The sequence below is a fragment of the Mustela putorius genome, unplaced genomic scaffold, assembly GCF_011764305.1.
Source record: "Mustela putorius furo isolate JIRA1106 unplaced genomic scaffold, ASM1176430v1.1 tig00000083_pilon_pilon_pilon, whole genome shotgun sequence".
In the NCBI taxonomy this organism is placed as follows: Eukaryota; Metazoa; Chordata; class Mammalia; order Carnivora; family Mustelidae; genus Mustela; species Mustela putorius.
In genome coordinates this window covers 31,761,093-31,783,451 of record NW_025421273.1, presented here as the reverse complement: position 1 = coordinate 31,783,451, position 22,359 = coordinate 31,761,093, and the positions used below count along the sequence as shown (strand labels likewise).

General features: G+C 37.1%; 1 protein-coding gene and 1 pseudogene across 8 annotated transcripts in view; one reads left to right on the top strand and one right to left on the bottom strand.

Moving 5' to 3' along the window:
- The window catches only part of TBC1D19 (TBC1 domain family member 19), a 167,557-nt gene extending 154,004 nt beyond the window's left edge, over positions 1 to 13,553 (bottom strand). For 2 of the 8 annotated variants that reach the window (XM_045076235.1, XM_013061521.2), the window contains exon 1: positions 13,310 to 13,553. In XM_045076235.1, the coding sequence (XP_044932170.1) occupies positions 13,310 to 13,408 (99 nt within the window). In that variant the 5' untranslated portion in view covers positions 13,409 to 13,553. Of the gene's footprint in view, positions 1 to 12,796; positions 12,817 to 13,309 lie in introns of those variants that run through there. The other 6 variants (XM_013061522.2, XM_045076248.1, XM_045076252.1 and 3 more) reach the window with 4 other exon arrangements.
- A 4,336-nt stretch (positions 13,554 to 17,889) lies between these two features.
- Positions 17,890 to 19,340, top strand: LOC123391183 (annotated as a pseudogene).
- The last annotated feature ends 3,019 nt before the right edge of the window (positions 19,341 to 22,359 follow it).

Here is a 22,359-nt window from a genome sequence, read left to right as displayed (position 1 = left end):
AATCTTTTTTAAAAATTGCTAATAGTGGGGGAAAATTCTAGGTATCATTTATATTTCTCTTTGAAATATTCTGTGTGATTTTATTTTTCTAATTAAGTTGAACCAATACTGCTCTAGCATTTTGACAGTATACCAAAACAGACAAAATGAAGATAGTACAGAAAAATGCTGGTGGCAGGAAACAGCCCTCACGATTAAAACTGTAAAGGCATGTAACAAATAACCAGTTGTTTAAAATTATGTTACTAAAACTGACTATAGAGTTACCTTTTAAGAGTTAGCTTATTTCTATTAAATGTCTTCATTAGTGGATATGAGCTAAGGCAAAGTTGTCAACACATTTTTTCAGGTTCAAGTTTGTATTAATATTAAAAGATCTGTGATTATATACTTTTAAAGTATCAATCTGTAATACTATGGGTCTTTTACTTTAGGTATCTTAAGAACCAGCCAAATATTAGTTGAGTTCCCATGTAATCATCTCCTTACCCTGCTGTATCTTTCTTTCTCTTTTCTTGCCCTAATTTTTATTATATCAAAGCAATTAGCTGATGTTATATTGCAGACACATTATCCCTAACTTGAAATTCTCTAAAGGCCAACGTTTTTCCATAACTGAATAGGTGGCATAATCGGTCCTGACTTGACTCATTCAGCAGCAAAATCTGATCTGACCTGAATTGACATGAGACTATTTATAGTCCTTATTTATCACAATTAATGTGAAAATTCATACATTTTGTTGCAGAAATATTAATCTGTATAATTACAAGGTACTATAAGACCATGGGATAGGGATATTAAGTAACACAGAATATGCCTAAATTAACCTATTAAAATTTGAAAAAAATCTGAATTCCAAAAACATACCTGGCCCCCAGATTTTAGATAAGGGATTACGGGCCTGCATTTACCTGTAATACTATCATCTCTCCATGATAGCAGAACTTTATTTTATTTGCTATTGTATCCCCTGACAGTAGAACTGCGCCTGACATATACTAAATGTTCAATAAATACTTGCTGAATAATCAAATAAATAATAATATTTAATTAATGTAAGTGGAGTTCAAAATAGAAAGCAACAAAAATACTTCCTCAGGGCAGTAATCTCCAAATAAGGTTATATTATACACGTCTTTAATCTCTTACTTGCAATTCTGAAATACAAAAAGCTTTAAAAATAAAAAGTTTTGTCATTGTTGCTTACTATTTGGAACTTAAAAAAATTTTTATAAATTGAGAAATAGCTATTAAGTTATTAGATCTCAAGTTTGGAAAAAAAAGAAATATTTAAAGGAAAAAACCTTTTCAAAGAAAAGCAGAGTCCCACATAAGACTTTGAATGGTTAGGATGCTTTCCGTAATCTTTTATCACCTAGTATAGTATCTGGCACATAGCAGATATACCACATATGTCATTACAATCAACATTAAAGAAGAATATGGACTTATTCCACTTAATAAATACATGTTGAGCACCTGGCTCACGCCAGTCATTTTGGTAGGTGTAAAATACAGCAGCTCAGTGAAGACATACATTTGTCCTGCTTTCATGAAACATATACTTTAATGGGAAAAGCAGACATTTAAAAAATAAATACAAGCATGATAAATATTACAAAAAAGAAAGTTCCAGGTACTATAGGCCACTAAACTGGGAGATTATAGAAGACCTACGAAGCTTAAATGGTTTTGGCTGAAATAGTAGAGTAGGTATGATCAAGGATTTTGACCATTTTTCTAAGGGTCATTAGAAGCCTGAGGGTTTTAAGTAATCTTGTTTGGACTTTGAAGGACACCCAAGCTCCCATTCACTAAGCACTTACAACGTACCAGGCATATTATCTTCTTCAGTCCTCACAAAATGCGACTTACATTCCCAAGCTGATAAAAGAACTGGTGGCTGATCAGGACCCCTAAATAGAACTAGCAAAGCCAAGGGGGGGAGGGGTGGGGAATCAACTATCTGAAGGTAGAAGAGAATTGCTGAGAGAACAAGAACTACAGTAACAGAAATGGAAAAATATTGATATATGGGCAAGAGGCTGAGAATCAATACAAACCCAACATAAAGCAGGGCTACCAACAATGGACAGAGAAATAAGGACAGCTTTGGCAAACAGTTGGAGGTCTTAAGCACATGGCTGGTTTTGTCCCCAAGAATTTTTTTGAATATTAGAATTCTTTGAAGTAGAAAGTTAAAAATCTGAGGAGGAAACCTGTGAAAAAGTTTTTTTAACAGTCTGACAAGAGAAAAATTAGCGTTTGGGACCCACAGAGGAAAGGACCTCTAGAATACATCAAATTCTTATTTGAAAATTTTGGAGAGCCAGGAAAGAACTAGAGGAAGACTGGCCTAAGAGGCTAAAACTCAGCCTCAACCCAGAGCATTCCCTAACTGGATTACAGTAACCAGTGACAAGAGTATCTTCCCAGTGGAGAGGGAACCCTTAATAAAGTAAGATATCATTTACAAGCTACACAGTTTTTCACACACAATTTCTAGCATCACTAAAAATTTACTAGTCATGCTGACTGTAAAAATCAGATAGACAAAAGCTAAGAGAAAATAACACCACAGAAACAGACCTACATGTGATCCAGATATTGGTGTTAACTAACAAGGACTTTAAAATAATTATGAGCTATATGTTTTTTCAAAAAAGAGGAAAAAATTATCTGTTCTACTGTTCTTTTGGTTTCTATTTCATTGATTTCTGCTCTGATCTTTATTCTTTTCTCCTGCTGGGTTTAGGCTTTATTTGCTATTCTTTCTCCGGCTCCTTTAGGTGTAAGGTTAGGTTGTATATTTGAGACCTTTCTTGTTTCTTGAGAAAGGCTTGTATTGCTATATACTTTCCTCTTAGGACTGCATTTATGCATCCCAGAGGTTTTGAACAGTTGTGTTTTCATTTTCGTTTGTTTCCATGAGTTTTAAAAATTCTCCTTTAATTTCCTGGTTGAACCATTCATTCTTCAGTAAGATGCTCTTTAGCCTCCATGTATTTGAGCTCTTTCCAACTTTCCTCTTGTGATTGAGTTACAGTTTCAAAGCATTATAGTCTGAAAATATATAGGGAATAATCCCAATCTTTGGTACCAGTTGAGACCTGATTTGTAACCTAGTATGTGTTCTCTTCTGGAGAACACATGTGCACTCAAAGAATGTATATTCTATTGCTTTAGGATGGAACACTCTGAATATATCTGTGAGGTCCATCTGGTCCAGTGTCATTCAAAGCCCTTGTTACCTTGTTGGTCTTCTGTTTAAATGATCTGTCCATTGCAGTGAGTGGGGAGTTAAAGTTCCCTACTCCTATTTTATTAATATCAATGTGCTTATTTAATTTTGTTATTAATTGGTTTATATAACTGGCTGCTCCCATGTTAGGGGCATAAATATTTACATTTGTTAGATCTTCTTGTTGGATAAACCTTTTAATTATGACATAGTATCCTTCCTCATATTTAAGTACAGTCTTTGATTTAAAGTCTGATTTGTCTGAAATAAGGATTGCTGCCCCAGCTTTCTTTTGATGTCCATTAGCATGATAAATGGTTTTCAAACACCCCACCCCATTTTCCATCTGGGGGTGTCTCTGGGTCTAAACTGTGACCCTTGCAGACAGCACATCAATGGGTTTTAACTTTTTATCCAATCTGATACCCTGTGTCTTGATTGAGGCATTAGTCCATTTTCATTGAGTAAATATTCAAAGATACGAATTTAGTGCCATTGTATTACCTGTAAAGTCATTATTGTTTTTGCGTGTTGTCTCTGTTCCTTTCTAATCTATGTTACTTTTGGGCTCTCCACTTAAAAGATCCCCTTTAATATTTCTTACAGGACTGGTTTGGTGATCACAAATTTGTTTAGTTCCTGTTTGTCCTGGAAACATTTTATCTCTCTTTCTATTTTGAATGACAGCTCTGCTGGATAAAGTATTCTCAACTGCATGTTTTTCTCATTTAGTTCCCTGAATATACGATGCCAGTCCTTTCTGGCCTGCCAGGTCTCTGTGGCTAGGTCTGCTGCCAGTCTAATGTTTCTAGCCTTGTAGGTTACAGACCTCTTGTCCTGAGCCACTTTCAGGATTTTCTCTTTATCTCTAAAATTTGCAAGTTTCACTACTATATGTCAAGGTGTTGACCTATATTTATTGATTTTGAGGGGGAATTCTCTGTGGCTCCTTGTGACTTGAACTCCTGTTTCCCCCTTCCCCTAGGGAAGCTCTCTGCTATAATTTGTTTTAATTTACCTTCTCCCCTCCTTCTCCTTCTTTCCTCCCTCTCTGGAATCCGAATTAATTCTAATTCTAATATTGTTTTGCTTTATGGTATCACTTATCTCTCAAATTCTCCCCTCAGGATACTGTAATTGTTTATCTCTTTTTTTTCCCCTCAGCTTCTTTGTTCTCTATCACTTTGTCTTCTACATCACTAATTCTCTCTTCTGCCTCATTTATCCTAGCAGTTACAGCCTCCATTTTTTAATGCATCTCCTTAATAGCCTTTTAAAATTTTGACTTGATTAGATTTTAGTTCTTTTATTTCTCCAGAAAGGGTTTCTCTAGTGTCATCTATGCTTTTTTCAAGCCCAGTTGTATCTTTATAATCAGTATTCTGAACTCTAGTTCTGACATCTTACTTATATCCATAGTGATTAGATTCCTGGCAATCAGTACTGCCTCTTGTTCTCTTTTTTGAGGTGAGTTTTTCCATCTTATCATTCTTTCATAAAGTGGTTGCTTTTCTATTTGTAGAGTTGCAGCTATCCTTTTCTTAGATCTCCAGTTGAGTTCATAAGTATTCAGAATGATCTGATAAGTATCTAGCTGAATTCCTGGGATCAAATGAAACTAAGATTTCCTACTCATCCACCATCATAGACAATTTCTCTCTTGAGGGATTTAAATTACACATAAAAGGCATGGCAAAAATAATGAAGGGAAAAAGTCATAAATGAGTAAAATGTTCTAAGTTCTAGCATTAGCTAACAGGGAAATAGTAAAGTGATCATTTATATGAGACTATAACTAATCAAGAATAAATTCTGTGACCTCTAGGGTAGCTATTTAAAGAATAGTAAAACACTGTGTAACTATCACATTAATAGAGAGAAAAATAAATAATAAAATATTTGAATAATATCTGAATAATCAAAACAAAAGAGGGAAAACAGAATATGAAGCAAATGGATCAAATAAAAAAAAAACAAATATTAAGACCAATAATACAAACTAAATCAGTAACATATAAATACAAAACTAATGTCAGCAAACTCATTAAATACAAATAGACTAAATAATACAATTATAAGACTGGCTATTAGACTGGATTTTAAAAACAGCTATAAGATGCTAAAGTTTTCAAGAGACACACTTTACATGCAGTAACAGTAGAGTGAAGATAAAAATATAGGAAAAGTCATACCATGCAATCACTAACTTAAAAAAGCTTGTGTAATTATACTAATATCAGACAAAACAGACTCTATGGCAAGAAACTCACTAGAAATAAAGAAGGACATTTCATAATGATTAAGGGTTTAAGGTATCAGGAAGATAACACAATGTAAATCTTACACAACCAATAAAACAGTCTTATAATATAGAAAACAAAAAAATTGAGAGTATTAAAGAAATAGACAAATATATAATCATGGTGGGAGATTTTAACATATTTCTTAAAATTGCTAATAAAACAAGCAAAAAAAAAAAAAACTCAATAAGATTATAAGAAAGTTAAACAGCATAACTAACAAGTGGACCTAAGAGGCATATGGAGATAAACCTAACCCAACAGTGACAGTACAAACATTCTTTACAAGTGCACATGAAACATTCAGCAAAACTGATTATATACTGGGTTATAAAGCAAGTCCCTAAAATTTCTAAAATATTTAACCAATCAGAGGATGGACATTATCTGACAACACTAAAATTAAGCTGTATATTGGTAACAAAAATAGAATATCTGAATTGCATAGGAATTAAGCAATATACTTCAGAATAACCCTTGCATCAAATTAAAAATCACATAAAATTAGGAAATATTTTGAATGAAAATATGACTCATTAAAACTATGGGGATACCATTAAAATAGTGCTTAGTAGGGAAAGTATAACCTTAAATGCATATTTTAGAAATGAAGAAAGGTTTCAAATCTTTGATGTAAACTTCCATTCGAAGAAACTAAAAACAAAACAAAACAAAAAACAGTTACTCAATCCTAAGGAATGTAGGAAGCAATTAATAAAGATATGATCCAAAATTAAGGCAAAATCATCAAAGCCTAAACTACTTTTTTAATGAGATTAATAAAATTGAGAGACCCTTAGCAAAACTGTTCAAACCAACACACCACAGGCAACATATGAATTACCATTACCAGAAACTGTAATCAAATTTTCAGACATTAAAAAAAAATGTTTATTATAAACAACTTTAGGCTACTGATTTATATCATTTAAATGGAATAAACAAGTTCCTTGAAAAACACAACTTATTAAAAGTCACAATAAAAGAAACAGAAAATCTTAATATTCCTCTATCTATTAAATTTAATATTATTAAGAATCTTGCCAACACAATATTAAAGAATAAGAACAAAGTTGGAGGATTGATACCACCCAACTTCAACCTATTATAAAGCTACTGAAATCACAGTGTGGTAATGGTTATGGACAAACAGATCAATGGAATAGAATAGAGACCCAGAAATACCAACACAAATAGAGTCAACTGATCTTTTGACAAAGGAGCAAAGACAACGCCATGGAGCAAAGATAGCCTATTCAACAAGTCAACAAATCATATTCAAACAACTTGACATTCACACGCAAAAAAAAAAAAAAAAAAAAAAAAATCTAGATACACACCTCATACCCTTCACAAAAATTAACACAAAATGGATCAAGGATCTAAATTTAAAGCCCAGAACTACAAGACTTCTACAAAAAGATAACGTAAGAGAAAACCTAAGTGACTTTGGGATTAGCAATTAATGTTTAGACACAACACCAGAAGCACAATCCATAAAAGAAAAACAATGATAAGATGGACTCCACTAAACTTTAAAAACTTCTTTGCAAAAGATATTGTAAGAGAATGAAAAGACTAGCCACAGATTGGGATAAAATATTTGTACAAGACACAGCTGATTGAAAAACAAAACAAAACAAAATAAAAATCAAAAACGTGTACCCAAATTTTACGACAAACTCTTAAAACAATAAGAACATACAATCTAAAAATGGGCAAAAGATCCAAATGGACACCCACCAAAGAAGATATATAGATGGCGAATAAACATCTGAAATGATGCTCAGTATCATATGTCATTAAAGAATTGTAAATTAGGGACGCCTGTGTGGCTCAGTTGATTTAAGCACCTGCCTTCAGCTCAGGTCATGATTCTAAGGTCCTGGGATCGAGTCCCACATCTGGCTTCCTGCTCAGCAGGGAGTCTGCTTCTCCCTCTGCCTGTGCTCCACCTGCTTGTGTATGCTCTCTCCTGGCAAATAAATAAATAAAATCTTAAAAAAAAAAAAGAATTGCAAATTAAAACAACAGTGAGAATATCACAAAACATCTGTTAAAATGGCTAAAATCTAATGCACTGATAACACCAACTGCTGACAAGGATGTGGAGCAATAGAAACTCATTCACTGGTAAAGGAAATGGAATATAGTATAGCCACATTGGAAGATAAGTCGTCAGCTTCTAACAAAGTTAATCAGTCTTACCATAAAAGCAGTCATGCTCCATGGTATTTTATTTTAACACAAAAATTTACACAGGAATGTTTTAGCCGTTTTATTCGTAACTGCCAAAACTTGAAAGCAACCAAGATGTCCTTCAATAGGTGAATGTATAAATGACCTGTGATACATCCACACAATAGAATATTATTCCCCAAAAAAAGCTATCAAGTCACAAAGAGACATTGAGGAACACAATGCATATTACTAAGTGAAAGAAGCCAGTTTTAAAATGCCACATACTGCATGAGCCCAACTATATGACATTCTTCAAGGTGAAACTATCGAGACAGAAAAGTCAGTGGTTGCCAGAGGCTTGGGAGGAATAGAGGGAGGGATGAGTAGGTGGGGCACAGAGGATTTTTAGGGCAGTAAAACTATTCTGTAAGATACTGAAATAGCAAATATATGACATTACAAGTTTGTAAAATCCACTAGAACTGTACAACACAAAAAGTGAATCCTGATGTAAACTATGGATTTTACTTAATAATTATGTATCGACTGGTTCACCAATTATTAGAAAGTACCATATTAATGCAAGATGTTAATAATAGGAAAATTGTGTACAAGAGAAAAGGGAATATATTGGAAATCTGTACCTTTTGCTCAATTTTGCTGTAAACCTAAAACCATTCTTAAAAAATGAAGTCTGCTAATAAAAGAGAAAAAAAAAAACCTTCCGAAAAGAAAATCTAAGACACACAGTTTATTGGTTTATTGGAGAATTCTTCCAAAAATCTAAGAAATAAATAACACAATCTCATAACACTCTTTCAGCAAACAGAAAATAAAAAAGGAGGGACCATTTCTCTACTCATTTTATCAGGCCAGCATAACCTTGATATAAAGCTTTTCAAAGACATTATAAGAAAGGAAAATTACAGACCAATTTTTCTCATGGACATAGATGCAATCCTTTAACACTTGTTATTGGAGTTCTACTAATACATAGGATGTAGAAAGCCAGTATAAGAATGTCTCTCCCACCCTAACAATGAGGGGGGAAAAAGGTATAATCTACCAAATCTTATTTTGTTCTTGAACCCATCAGAAAATTGAAGTTGTAGACAATCAAGTGAATTAAATTTCAAAAAAATAACAAGCCTCTCCAAGGACAGAAGGGACTCCAAACCATCTCACCTTTGGCAAAGCAGAGGAGGAAAAAAGCAAAAAAGAAGAAATCAGTTAAAATTTTAACTGTAGAATGTATGTGGGCTAACATTTCAACTTAAAATAACTAAAAAGCTCAAAACACATGGGGGTGGTGGGCACCTTCGGCTTGGTCATGATCTCAGGGTCCTGGGAAAGGTCATGATCTCAGGGTCCTGGGATCAAGCCCCGCATCGGGCTCTCTGCTCAGCAGGGAGCCTGCTTCTCTCTCCCTCTCTATCTGCCTCTATGCCTACTTGTGCACTCGCTCTCTCTCCCTCTCTCTCTCGTCAAATAAATAAAATAAATCTTAAAAAAAAAAACAAAACAAAACCAAACACATGGGGAATTATACTCACATTCATTCTCTTTTCCATGGGTCTCTAGCTGGTGCTCATCCAAAAGAATGGGGGCAAAGCCAGGAACTGCAGAGAGCCCTCTTTTGTGGCACAGGTGCACAAGAAGGGATAAACTGCCACTCTAGGACAGGCATAAAACCGTGCTACCTTTCCTAACTTTCCACTGATTTAAGGAAAAGGCCTTAAACTTCTGAGAGGGCTCAGAAAACTTCCCACTCTGAAGACAAGGCAATAATTAATTGTTTCTGGGGGTGAGATGGATTATAAAATGATCTTCCTCATGGGAATTTAAGAAAAACTCTCCTAGGCCCAGGATCCTACACCATTAGGATCTACACCAGATCCTACAAAGCCAAGGTAAGCCAGCACTACTGAGGATCAGGAATCTCTCTTTTACCCAACATCAGCAACAAATACAAGGCGAAGTTTGGTTGCGAAGGGGAGAAGAGAAAGGAATGCTGAGAAAGACCCACTCCCAAGGCACACGGACTAAGACAGGACCAGTAGAATCGAGAATGCCTGTACCTACCATGAACTTAGGACCGATAAAACAAACAGCATTCTACTGCTGAGGAAAAGATTAAGAGCAGGAAGAGAGACTTCTCTCTGTGGCAGAGGCAAACAGAGGCAGAAGAAAGCACAGGATGTAGAAAAAATACTGTGAAAAACCTTCCAGTCCCCCACGGTCCTTTCTAAAGCACAAAGTTATAGCAGCCCACCAACTTTGAAGCCTACGGTACACTGAAGCTAATGACAGTAATAACAAAACTCAAGCCTAGCTTGATCCCCAACTATACTGCCTGAAGCTTCCATACTCAGTCAGCCTCCACACTCACTTAAACAAAATTGCCCCTCTACTTGACTACTCTAACTGACATTTGTAGAATACCAAGAGCGGAATGTTCATTCTTTTCTTTTTAAAGATTTTTTATTTATTTATTTGACAGATTTTCTTTTCAAACGCATGCAGAACATTCAACAAGATAAACAAACTGAATAGCCCTGCATATATTTTTTTACTTAAACTTTTTATAAAAAAGTTTCCCACCAAGAAAACTCCAGGCCCCAGTGACCTTACTAGGAAGTCTACCAAGTATTTAAGAAGGAAATAATATTAATTCTATACAAATTCTTCCACAAAATAGAAAGGAGGGAACACTTCCCAACTCAACTTATGAAATCAGCATTACCTGATAACAAAATTAGATGAAGATGTTAAAGCTACAAACTAATATTTTTCATGAAAATATTCACATAATCTTCAACAAAATACTAGCAGATCAAATCAAGAAATATATATATATAAAGGATGATGCATCAAAACCAGTGGGATTTATCACAGGAATGCAAAATTGGTTCAACATTCAAAACCAATCAATATTATTTTCCATATCAACATATTAAAAAAGAAAAATCACATGAGCATCTCTACAGATACAAGAAAGTATCTAACAAAATCCAACATCCATTCATAATAAAACTCTCAAAAAACAAGGAATAAAAGGGAGCTTCTCAACCTAATAGAACACATCTAAACACCACTGCAGTAGAGACACTAGGCAGTGTGACAAGGCAAAAAAAGGAAAAAAGAAAAGAAAGAAAAAAAAGAAGGGAAGGAAGGAAGGAAGAAAGGAAGGAGATGAGAGAAAGGGAAAGGAAAGAAAGAAAAGGCATACAGATTGGAAGGAAGAAATAAAACTATCTTTATTCACATATGACATATGTTCTTAGAAAATCCTATGCAATCTACAAAAACTGGTACTATAACTAATAAGTAAGTTTAGTGAGGCACAGGATACAAGGTAAATATACAAATATCAATCATATTTCTGCGTACTAACAATAAACAACTGGAAAGTGAAACGAGAAAAAATCAGCATTTATAATAGCATCAAAAAATATTTAGAGGAAAATCTAAACAAAATATTTGCAAGATTTGTACACTGAACTATAAAACACTGACAAAAAAACAAAATAGAAATAAAGAGATAAAATATGTTTATAGGCAGAAAATTCAACACTGTTTACATGTCAATTTTCCCAAAATTGATCCACATATTCAACATAATCCCAATCTAAATCCCAGCAATTTTTTTGTAGTAATTTACAAGATGACTCTAAACTTTAATATGGAAAAGCAAAGGATGTAGAATAGTCCAAACAATTTTGAAAAAGAGAAACAAAGTTGGAAAACTAATTATCTGATTTCAAGACTTTCTATAAAGTTACAAAAGTCAAAACAAATAGATGAATGGAGCAGAGCAAAGAGCCAGAAATAGGGGTGTGTGTGTGAGTGTGTGTGTGTGTGTGTTCTAAATCAATTTTCAACAAAGGTACCAACGAAATTAGTGGAGAAAGGATAGGTGTCTCAACATAGAGGTACTGGAAATAAGTGTGGTACTGCACATCAATCTATCTATATCAAAAAATTAACTTAAAATGGATCACAAACCGAAATGTAAAATCTGAAACTATAAAAATTCTAGAATGAAACATAGAATGAAACAAACATTTGAGACTGTGGGTCAGGCAAAGATGTATAGGTAGGGCACAAAAAAACACAAATCATAAATGAAGAAACAGATTAAAAAGTGGTCATCGAAATAAAAAAATTTTGCTCTTTGAAAGATCTAGTTAAGGAAAGGGAAAGATATGCCACAGATTGGCAGAAAATATCTGCAAGATGCATGTCTGATAAAAGACTTGTGTCATATATAAAGTATCCTTACAATCAAACAATAAGAGAACACCATTTTTTTAATGGGCAAAAGATTTGCACAAACTACTTAACCAAAGAAGATATTAACGTATGGTAAGATGCTCAGTATCATTACTCATACAGGAAATGTAATCAAAGCCACGATGGGCTATCATAGTCCTACCAGAGGAATGTAATTAATAAAAAATTAATTTAAAAAAAAAGCTGATACCAAGCACTAATTAGGATGCAGAGCAACTGAAACTCTCATAATTGCTGGGAGAAAGGCAAAATAATACAGCCACTTTGGAAAAGTTTGGCAGATTCTCATACAAGTAAACATACACTTACCATACAACTCAGCAATTCCCACCTAGATATTTATCCAAAAGAAAACAAATATTCAAGCAAAAAAAAAAAAAAACCTGTATCAGAATGTATACGTCAGTTTTATTCATAATAAACTAACTAAGACACTGTCCCAGTCCAAAGGATGTACCACCTAGATGCCTCTTCTTCTATGTATTTATCCATTCAATCATTATTCAAAATTCATTCAGCTTTCAACTTACTGAGCATTTCCATACAAGAAACAACCCATAGCTGTACCGGAAAATACCCAGCAACCGATGAATGGATAAACAAATCCTAGTACACCCAAACCTGAAATATTACTCAGCAGTAAAAAGGAACAGAACCAGCGAAATGCCAACAATATGACTCAATCTCAAACACATGATGCTAAGTACCAGAAACACGGAAATTCACAAACGGTACGGTCCCGTGGACAGGACATTCGCACAAAAAGGCAAAGACCAACCTCTGCATCCCAAGAAACCTAGCACCTTGGGAAAATACTCCGTGAACCCTGGATAGGGGAGAAAGAGGAAGAAATCACTGCAGGGAGGACAGAGGGCAAGAAGGCGACGGACTAACGGTAAGCCAAAAAAAAAAAAAAAAAAAAAATCACCTGGGGGCCAAACGCCCTCCAGGACGAAAACTGTGCGGGAAGGCGTGGCCTCATCCGTCTCTACGGATTCCAGAAGCTTAAAAAAACGAGACCCTGGAAAGGACTATGGTCTCAATGAACAGCCTCAGCGTGCTCTGGCCTACGGAAAGGCGGGGTGCGCCCCACCCTTCTTTCCAAATCGGCTACCCCACGCGCGAGGCCGGGCAAGTGGAGCTTGCGCCCGCGAGGGAAGCGTTTCCGTGCCGAGGCGCGGAGCCCGAGGACCAGCCGCCGGCTCCCGCCCAGGCCAGCGGGCGGCAGGCGGAGCGCAGGCTTCCCCGCGGCCCCGCCCGTCTCCGTCCCTTCCCGCCCGGCCTCACTCACCCAGGCCTGCCGTTCCAACTGAGCGTATAAATTGGAGCCCTTGAGCTTCTGGACTATCTGGGCAATAACGAGAGACAGATCCGACTCCTCCTGCAACATTTCCGCGGCCCCAGCCCGCCCAGCCGCGGGGACAGCTGGCGCGGGGAGAACGGGTCTCTCACACGGGGCCGGTGACACTTCTCCGGGACCTTCCTACGCCGGGACTCCTCCAGCGGGCGTTACCAGGCAACTGCCGGGCCGTGAGTCCGTTCCTCTCTGGTCCCCCCGGCGGCTGAAGGGCCCAGCGCCTCAGTTCCGCTGGCGGGAAAGAAAGACCTCGTGGGGGTAGCTTTTCAAAAATTCCATTGTTCCTGCTTGGTTTACATCGATAACGCACAAGAAGAGCTCTTTTCTCCAGGACTGCAGTGCGTCTAATGGGCAAGGCGAACTCAGAGTCGCGTATTTTTGTGTTTTATTATAATGGAGCATGCCTTCCCCACCTTTGAATCTCTGCAGAAACAGGACTGTGCACACAGTTACGCGGGAAATTATTGCCAAGAATTATCCGGCTCTGGCACTAGCTGTGTATACATGGGTGGGGTGCTTACATCTCAGAACTCAGTTTCTATCTCTGTAAAATAACAGCAGTTCACAATGTTGTGATGATTAGCTGACGTAACAATTGTGAGGCGGCTAGCTCTGTATGTAACAATTCATTTTTTATTTCCACGTCTCCTATTTCTATTCTTTGGGGTCTTATGCCAGGAATAAATAGACATCTTCTCCTCAAACAGCTTCAACTTAACCAAGAGGGATTTATTTATTAATAGGCTTTCTGTGACGCGTTAGCAATTCAAGGATGACTAAGACACTGTCCCAGTCCAAAGGATGTACCACCTAGATGCCTCTTCTTCTATGTATTTATCCATTCAATCATTCAAAATTCACTCAGCTTTCAACTTACTGAGCATTTCTATACAAGAGACTATGTGGGCACAAAGGTAAATAAAACATGGTTCTTGCCTTCAAATAAACATATCAAAGGTTTTTAATAGAACTAGAAGAAACAGATTTAGCTAATTGAATGGCATTCCCAAAGGCAACTAGAAAAATCTCTGTGGAATAATATAAACATTAGAATAATTTCACCAATATAATCAAGAATTAATTTCAAGTGTGAGTATGCATATATTTTAAGCAAAGCAAAGGTAAAATTCCAGGAAAACAAACCAAGATTACTGCAAAAATTACTCTAGCTTAACTACATTAAACTTTAATTTAATATTGAATCAGATCCTCTGATCTGATTCTTGTAAGACCTGTTAATCTGTTTTCTGGCAAGTTCCAAGGAGATTGTGATGCTGGTAGTTCAGGAACTACACTCTGAACACCAAAGGAATAAAGCTGGTACATGATAGAAATTCTAAAGAACTGGACCTTTGGCACCCATGCACAAGACCTTGGCACTCAAACACCACTGTTCAGAATAGTTCAATGGTAAATACAGATTCCAAATAACCTATTTGGTCATGTTTGTTTGTTAAAAACAAATTTGGAAAGAGGCAGGCAGGGGGAAAATAGTACTTAAAGTCAATTAATGATAGTCTCCACAAACAGGTAGTTTCTCTACAAAACATTCCCCCCCACAATTCAGAATTTCTGCAAGTAGTAGATGAGTAAATCTGCTCAACCCTTTATAGCCTCTCCATCCCCAACACCCCCATCCATGAATCTCCAGCACAAATTTCATTTAGAAAAAAAAAGGGAAACTATGGAGAGAGTTCTTTTTGAGATTAGAAAGGGGAAAGTGATTAATAACTAAAGAGATAAGAATGCTTAGGTTGAAGAGGGTCATAAAGCCAAGGGAGAAAAGAAGATGAATCTGTGAAGTGGAAGAAAGCCATGGCACCTGGAGTCAGAAAACAACCTCACCTCTTCTCTGCTATGTACCCTTGGGTCTCTTCCCTTCTCAGAGTTTTAGCTTTTTTGTCTGTAAACAAGAGGATAAAATAATGATGTGAGGGACACTCTGGGGAAGGATGTAGTTAGTGTTAAAATATTTTTTAAAGTATGAATAAATGAATTATTAAAAAATTATAGCAACATGTGTGAAAATGCCCAGCACAATTTTTTGTACAGACAGAAGCTTTAAGAAGTTTTTTCCCCTCTGAGGAGAAAACAATTTGCAGTCTTACAGAAACAATTAAGAAGTTTGGATGTGATTCTGAAGATATGCCCAAGCAAAACAAAACAAAACAAAAAAACAACTTAATCCTAATAGTGAAGATTTGTTTCCTACACTCATAGAATCAGATGTGTTAGGTTATAATTCAATTCTAGAATGCCCTCTGTTCTCTTTTTCCAATACAATTTAGCAAAACTTTTCAGAACACCTGCTCTGTGCTTAGAAAAGCAAGGAATACAAAGATGAGTAAGAAAGGTTCCTTTCTTCTGAGACATTCTCAGTCTCAAAGGGATAGTGAGATCAGTCCACAAAGAGCTGAAATATTAGGCCACTTTAGACTCCCACATGTGTATCTGGAAATTTTATTACTCTAAAGTCATTGTCCAGTAAGAAACAAAAGATGCAGATTTCCATCTACATCTCACCAGCACAACTTTGCCTTGGAAATCCTTATTCTACTCAGAGTAGGGGGGAATTGGGAAAACACTCTATTTCTGAAATTTTAGAGTGAACCATGACCCAACCTAAGAGACGAATAGCAAAAAGAATCCAGTGTCATTGAGTAGCTAAAACCTTATGAAAAGAAACAAAAGTAAAATAAATACAGAGAGAATTCTCCTCAAAATCCCCTTAAATTCAAAGCAAACTCACTTTTGGGCCAACAGGTGTAAGGTTCTGGGCTCAATCCTGCCCTTTTTCAGATCTGCTCTGCTCTGATCTATTTTATATATAATATTGTGTCAGACTTCACTGTGGTGAGGGGGAAGAGAGGAAACCACTAACCAGTGGCCTCACATGAGCAAAGATGAAACACCTTGTGAGCTCAACGCCCACAATCTGCAACGAAGTATGTTCAGCTGTTGTTTTAGGAGACATTGCTATTAGCATGCTGTATCTGCAGAATAGATTGAATTGTGTGTTGTCAGGAATTCACTTAAATAAATAGAAAAGTATTTTCATGTGTGTTGTGTGTACCACAAATGTCACAGGCCTCCTTGTCTTTGGGAACAAATGAGCTCATTGTGGTACCAGTTACCTGTCACTGGATTGTTAGTGACCATATGCTAGCACAGGATCTCAGGCTCCTCTTCCAAGCCTCTTCCTGTTACTTCTGGGAGTCCTCAGATAGTGGCACTGTGTGTGCTGAGGAGCAAATCTGGCTGTGATCTGCTCTGCCTGCTTTGGTATCTGAGGTCTCAAAGCTACTGTCCAAGGTGCTGCTTTTTGGTGCTCCCAAACCTGCAAAACCCCCAAGATGCTTAAATCCCAACTCTCACAAAACCTCTCAAAAACAAAGCCCCTTACAGTTCTGCTTGCCACCTCTCTTTGCAAGGTGGCCAGATCTCCTTTCTGAACCCACGCTGAATATCAGACCATGTTACTGGATGAGAGCAGATTTTGCTACCCCAAAATATATCTCTTTGGCATAAAGATTACTTTGAGCTAAGGCCATTTACAACCCAGGAGATTCACAAAAAGTTTTTTATTCAACTGCTTAGATTGATATTGGAAAGGGGACCTGTACCAGGAAGAGAGCTAGTACTAGAGACATCGTTTTCACTAAGAAATTTATCTGCGTAGGAAGTTGTCTGCAAAAGTTGTCACCTTTGTTTCCCAGGCATCTTCTTTGCCTTCCTGTGAATAACATTCTCCCCTTTGTATATCAAAACCTCTACCCTTTTCCTTAGCTCAGGATATTATATTTTTTAAAAACTGCCCTTTGAATCTTCATATCTCTCCCCTATCCATTAAATTTCTGTTTTCCTCCTGTTAATCTTACTTATACCAATTTAATCATTAGGCAAGCCAAAGAGTCTAGAATGAAAAAGGGAAAATTTTTCTGTCCTACACTATACTCCACTTCTCCATCTTTCCTGCTTCTGGCCCCAGGCACTTATGTGTAAATGGGGAGGTTGGTTCCATAACACTCTCAGGGACTGTGTTGGTTTCATATTAAATATAAAACTCATGAGAAAAATCCAAATAACAGTGGTTTAAATCATAGTGGTTTAAATCATGGTTTAAATCATAGTTTCAATCATAGATTTGAATCATAGGATCATAGGATAGTTATTACTACCAACAAGTCTAAAGGAATGTATAAAGGCTGTCCACAGCATCATCAAAAATCTAAGCTCTTTCCATTCTTCCCTCCTTAGCATGTTGGCCTTTACCATTCAGCTTACCGTCTTAAGGTGGCTGCTGCAGTTCGAAATATGACATTCTTCCACCACTGCCTGCAAAGGGAGGCAAGAAGAAGACAAAATAAAGGAGTTCTCAATGACTTTGTATGTCTCTTCTTTTCCTGAGGAAAGATTATTTTTCCAAGAAGCCTCCAAGAAGATTTTCCCATGCATCTTATTGCCCAAAGCTGAGTCGCCTGAACACCTGTAACCACAGAGAGTGGCGAGAAATAATGCGGTATTTTATCCTCAATCCTGGAAGAAAGATGAAGGAGAAGAATGGGTTGTTGATTCTACCATATTGTCCAAAACAACTTCAGGTCTCAGATTGGCTTTGTGATATGAACGCTTGTAGCTGAGCATTCCTGACTGACATTCAGGCCAATTGGACCACAAATAAAGTAGAGCTGAGCAATAGCCAGATCATTTATTATCCACAAAGTTGTTTGTATGAAGTTCAGAGTCTGGAATCTAAATTATAGTACTTATTGATGTGACATTTTCTCAGTATTATGGTGACATTCTAAAAGCTAAAAATAAATAAGGTTGACCCATTTGCAAAATAAGATGTATAAGTAAAAGATTGTGTGACAAGAACAGAATATTTGCAAGTGTTATTACTTTTAACAAAGACAAAATTGATGACTTGTGAAGAAAACAGCTTGTTCATAAATAACTTTTGTGAAGTCCTCCCTACCTCTCGAATTCACTCTAATGGAATTCTAGGTTATTCTCTCCGGTCATACAAGCAGAAGTGAGCACTGGAAATAACCTATTCTCTAATACAACCTGTACTTCTTGGAGCAAAAGAGGCTTACTATTGCAAAGTGAAGGATGGCCTAGTTTCTCCAGATACTTCCTCTAGGTTTCAGATAACACAGTAGAGCAGGATCTTCTTGACTCATTTTCTCTTCATTTCTCTAATCATAGCTCTGCTTTCTCACCTGTCCCAGCCAAACTACATACCCGCCCACACACACACTTCCATTCCATGATGCTTCCTTTTTAATTATTCTTTCTTGTTTTGTACAGCGTTTCCTCCACTGCCTCTGAGGAAACTTATATACCGTCTGCCATCTTTTTTTCTTTCCAGTTTTTTTGAAGACATAGCAACATGTACAAGGCAATGTGTATATATATATATATATGTATATATTTCAGATCAGACCTATCTGTCACAAGCTTAGTCATCTAGGAGCAGCACCAATGAGGAGCAGAGCATGGAACTCTAGTGCATCACCAGCAGCCCCACTGCAGATGCTTGTTAACAGGAGGGATCCTAGGGAAGGGGCTGATGGGTCTGTTACCAGGACTTAAGCCCAAGACAAGCACTGTGCATTGCAAAGAGCAAAACCATGGGCTCTGGAACTAAGTGGGTGTTGACAAGGGTCTTACCAAAGAGAAGCCTTTTTAGTGGGAAACAGGGAAGAAGGAGGACTTGGCATGGTGCCACCATTTCTTCCTCTTGGGTCTCAGTGCCTTTCACAGAACTTCCACCAGCACCATATTGGGACAGAGTATCTAGAGATTCACACACAGGAGCCACTGTGAGGAGGGCCTAGGGAAGAATTTGCCATTTTCAGTGAAAAACAAGTGGCAGTTACTAATTATGATGACCGTGTACTTTGGATCTGAACTTGCTGCATCCTTTCTTATAACAAAACACCAGCTACTTAAGAAATGAGAACGTTTAGTTAATCCATAAGATAGATAAGAAGAAAAGCCTTATTCTTCTGTTTCTGGTTTGTCCCTGCTGAATGGACTCCACTCTTAGGAAATGGCCTCTTGAGATGATCCAGAGCGCCTACCAGAGTCCCTCTTGGGTATCATCTGGGTCCAGAGTGGTCCATCCTGGTGGATCCCAGATGTTATTTCCTCCAGAGTCCCAAAACAATACAAAGTTTAATTCATAGAACTAAGCATGAAATATGTCAAATAGCGCTTCTCTTAAGGGATAGGGAAAGTGGCAGAATCAAATTCAGCCCCAAGGAGGAAGGGAGGGGAGGCTGTGATTGATCACTGGTATTTTAGTCACACTCCTGTGGGTGTGTGCGTGCGTGTGTGTGTGTATGTGTGTGTGTGTGTGTGTGACTTAATATCTAAACACACTGGAAACATTTTAAAAGAATATCTTTGACACATCACATCAAATAAGTACTGCCAACTCAAATGACTCACGTGCTGGAACAACTTCACTTGAAAATACAAATAAAACAGGAAATGTGTATGGTGGAAGAATTCGTTTTAAGGTATTCAATATAGGAGTAAAGATGTAGAGTTTTTTAAAGTAAATTTTAAGAATTACTTTTTATATTCCCAACACATTTGGGAACTTCTACTGACTAAAGAGTTTACAAAGTTTAAAAGGGTATAATATTTCCTTTTATTCATCGTGCATTTCTGCACATCTTTATAAGAAGTTCCTATGAACATCTTCCAATATCTTCCTCTACATTATTAATTTCTAGGCATTAGGAGAATAATAAGGTTTTATTAAATCTTAGAGATGCAATCTTGAAAATGTAAGAAACATGATTAGTAAGAAAAAAGAATGTGGGACTCTGCAGCTAAATAATACTATTTTGATCTATTCTTCTTGAAAATGTATGATGTTTTTCTAATAATAAATGGAGGGACCTAAGGTTCAGTTTGCTATTCTTCACTTCAAAGATAATAATAATATTCAGGGAATTATTAGTTTTGTATCTGAGAGCAATTACTCCTTCAAGCTATTGCTTGATTTAAATAGGTTTTATTAGACTTTAAAGTTTGTTGCACCTACCCTAGAGACTATTGTTTCTCTAGAAAGATTTTTGTTAGCCCAAACCTTTTCTTTAGTAACTAAATGACCTGATCACAGAGACTGTGATATTGTTGTTGCTGTTGTTTTTGTTTTAAGATTTATTTATTTATTTGAGAGAAAGAGAGAGGAAGAGGTAGAGGCAGAGGGAGAGTGACAATTTCAAGAAAACTCCTTGCTGAGTGCAGATCTCAACGTGGGACTTGATCAAAGGAACATGAACTCATGACCTGAGGTGAGATAAAGAGTTGGACACTTAACTGACTGAATCTCCCAGGCGCCCCAACACTGGGATATTGTTATGTTTTTAAAAATTACTTGGAGGAATCTGATTTAAATTTAAATGAGACTCACCTTAGACTCTTCTGAGAAGAGAGAATTCATGCAGAAGAATGTAGTAGTCATGAGCTTGGGGGTCTAAGTCCCTTGGTTCTTGGGTTTAGGAACTAAAATCTACTTATGAACTGTGTGATCTTGGGTACTTTTCCAAGGCTCTTTAGTCCTTGGTTTTCCCATCTAAAAAAATGGGGATAATGCCACTTCCTACTTCATAAGGTCAATATGAGAATAAAAAGAGTCACTGGGTATCATGTGCTTTGAAGATGCCTGGTTCCTAGTAGGTCTGAGAGAATTTTAATCCAGAACTTCTCAAACTTTAGTGGTTATTAGAATCTCATAAGGAACTTGGTAAAAATAAAAATCTTATTTTTTCTCGGTGAATCTGGGCCTTCATGTTCATTATTGGCTTCTAGGTAATGATGATACACATCAAAGACAAAGAATCACCAGTTTAGGCAACAATGATAAGAGTTTGTTCATCTACTACATACACCAGGCATTGTGCTCAATGCTAAAGACACAAAGAAGAATGCATCAATCCAGCTTCAGTTGCAAAAACCAGACACTGCTCTAGCTTTCTTAAGCAGAAAGAGATTTTATACAGATCATTAAATACTTATGACATAGCGAGAGAGTCTTGAGGAGGTACTTCTCGACCAGGGTTCCAAAAGTGACTCTCAGAACATTGTCGAGGTGGCCTCACCAAGGTGGCTGTTACTTCTGTCACAGTCGGGGGTGGGGGAAGAATCAGATGATCCCATTCAGGGGGTGCCTGGATAGCTCAGTTGGTTAAATGCATGACTTTTGATTTTGGTCCATGTCATGCTCTCAGGGTTGTGAGATCAAACCCTGTGTTAAACTCTGTGTACAGTGTGGAGCCTCCTTAAGATCTTAAGATTCTCTGTCTCCCTCTTCCTCGGGCCCTCCTCCTCCCTCTTCTTCTCAAAGAAGAGGAAGAGGAAGAAGGAGGGAGAGGGGAGGAGAAAGGGTGCGGGGGAGGGGGAGGTGGAGGTGAAGATCATCCTATTCAGAAGCTGTTGAGTTTGAGGATAAATTGCTTTAGCTGCCATCCGACAATCAAGAGTCTACCTTAATCACCACAATAACTGCCTCACAACCTCCTTCCAACTAGGACTGGACACTAGCATGCTGCTACAGAGCAACCCAGCACTTCATGACTGCCTGTCCCAGCAACACCCACAGCAGCCTGAAGATGGCCCTGCCTCACTTCCACCTTCCAGCTTTCCCTTAAGAGCATCTAATCAGTGAGACTAATTTACATTTGAGATGAAGGAGACTATTTTAAGCTCTCTGGTCTCTACAGTAAAGGAGGACACACTGGAAGGAAGTTGGAAGGAATGCTGAATGCCAATCTTCCAGTTTCATCATAGATAAATGTATTCGTTGGCTAAAGCAGCCATAACAAAATACTCAAATACCAGAGTGGGTAACTTAAATAAAAGAAGTCTATTTTGCAAGGTTCAGGAGGCTAGAAGTCCAAGATCAAGGTGATGACATGTTTGGTTTCTCCTTAGGCATCTCTCCTTGGCTTCTGAATGGCTAC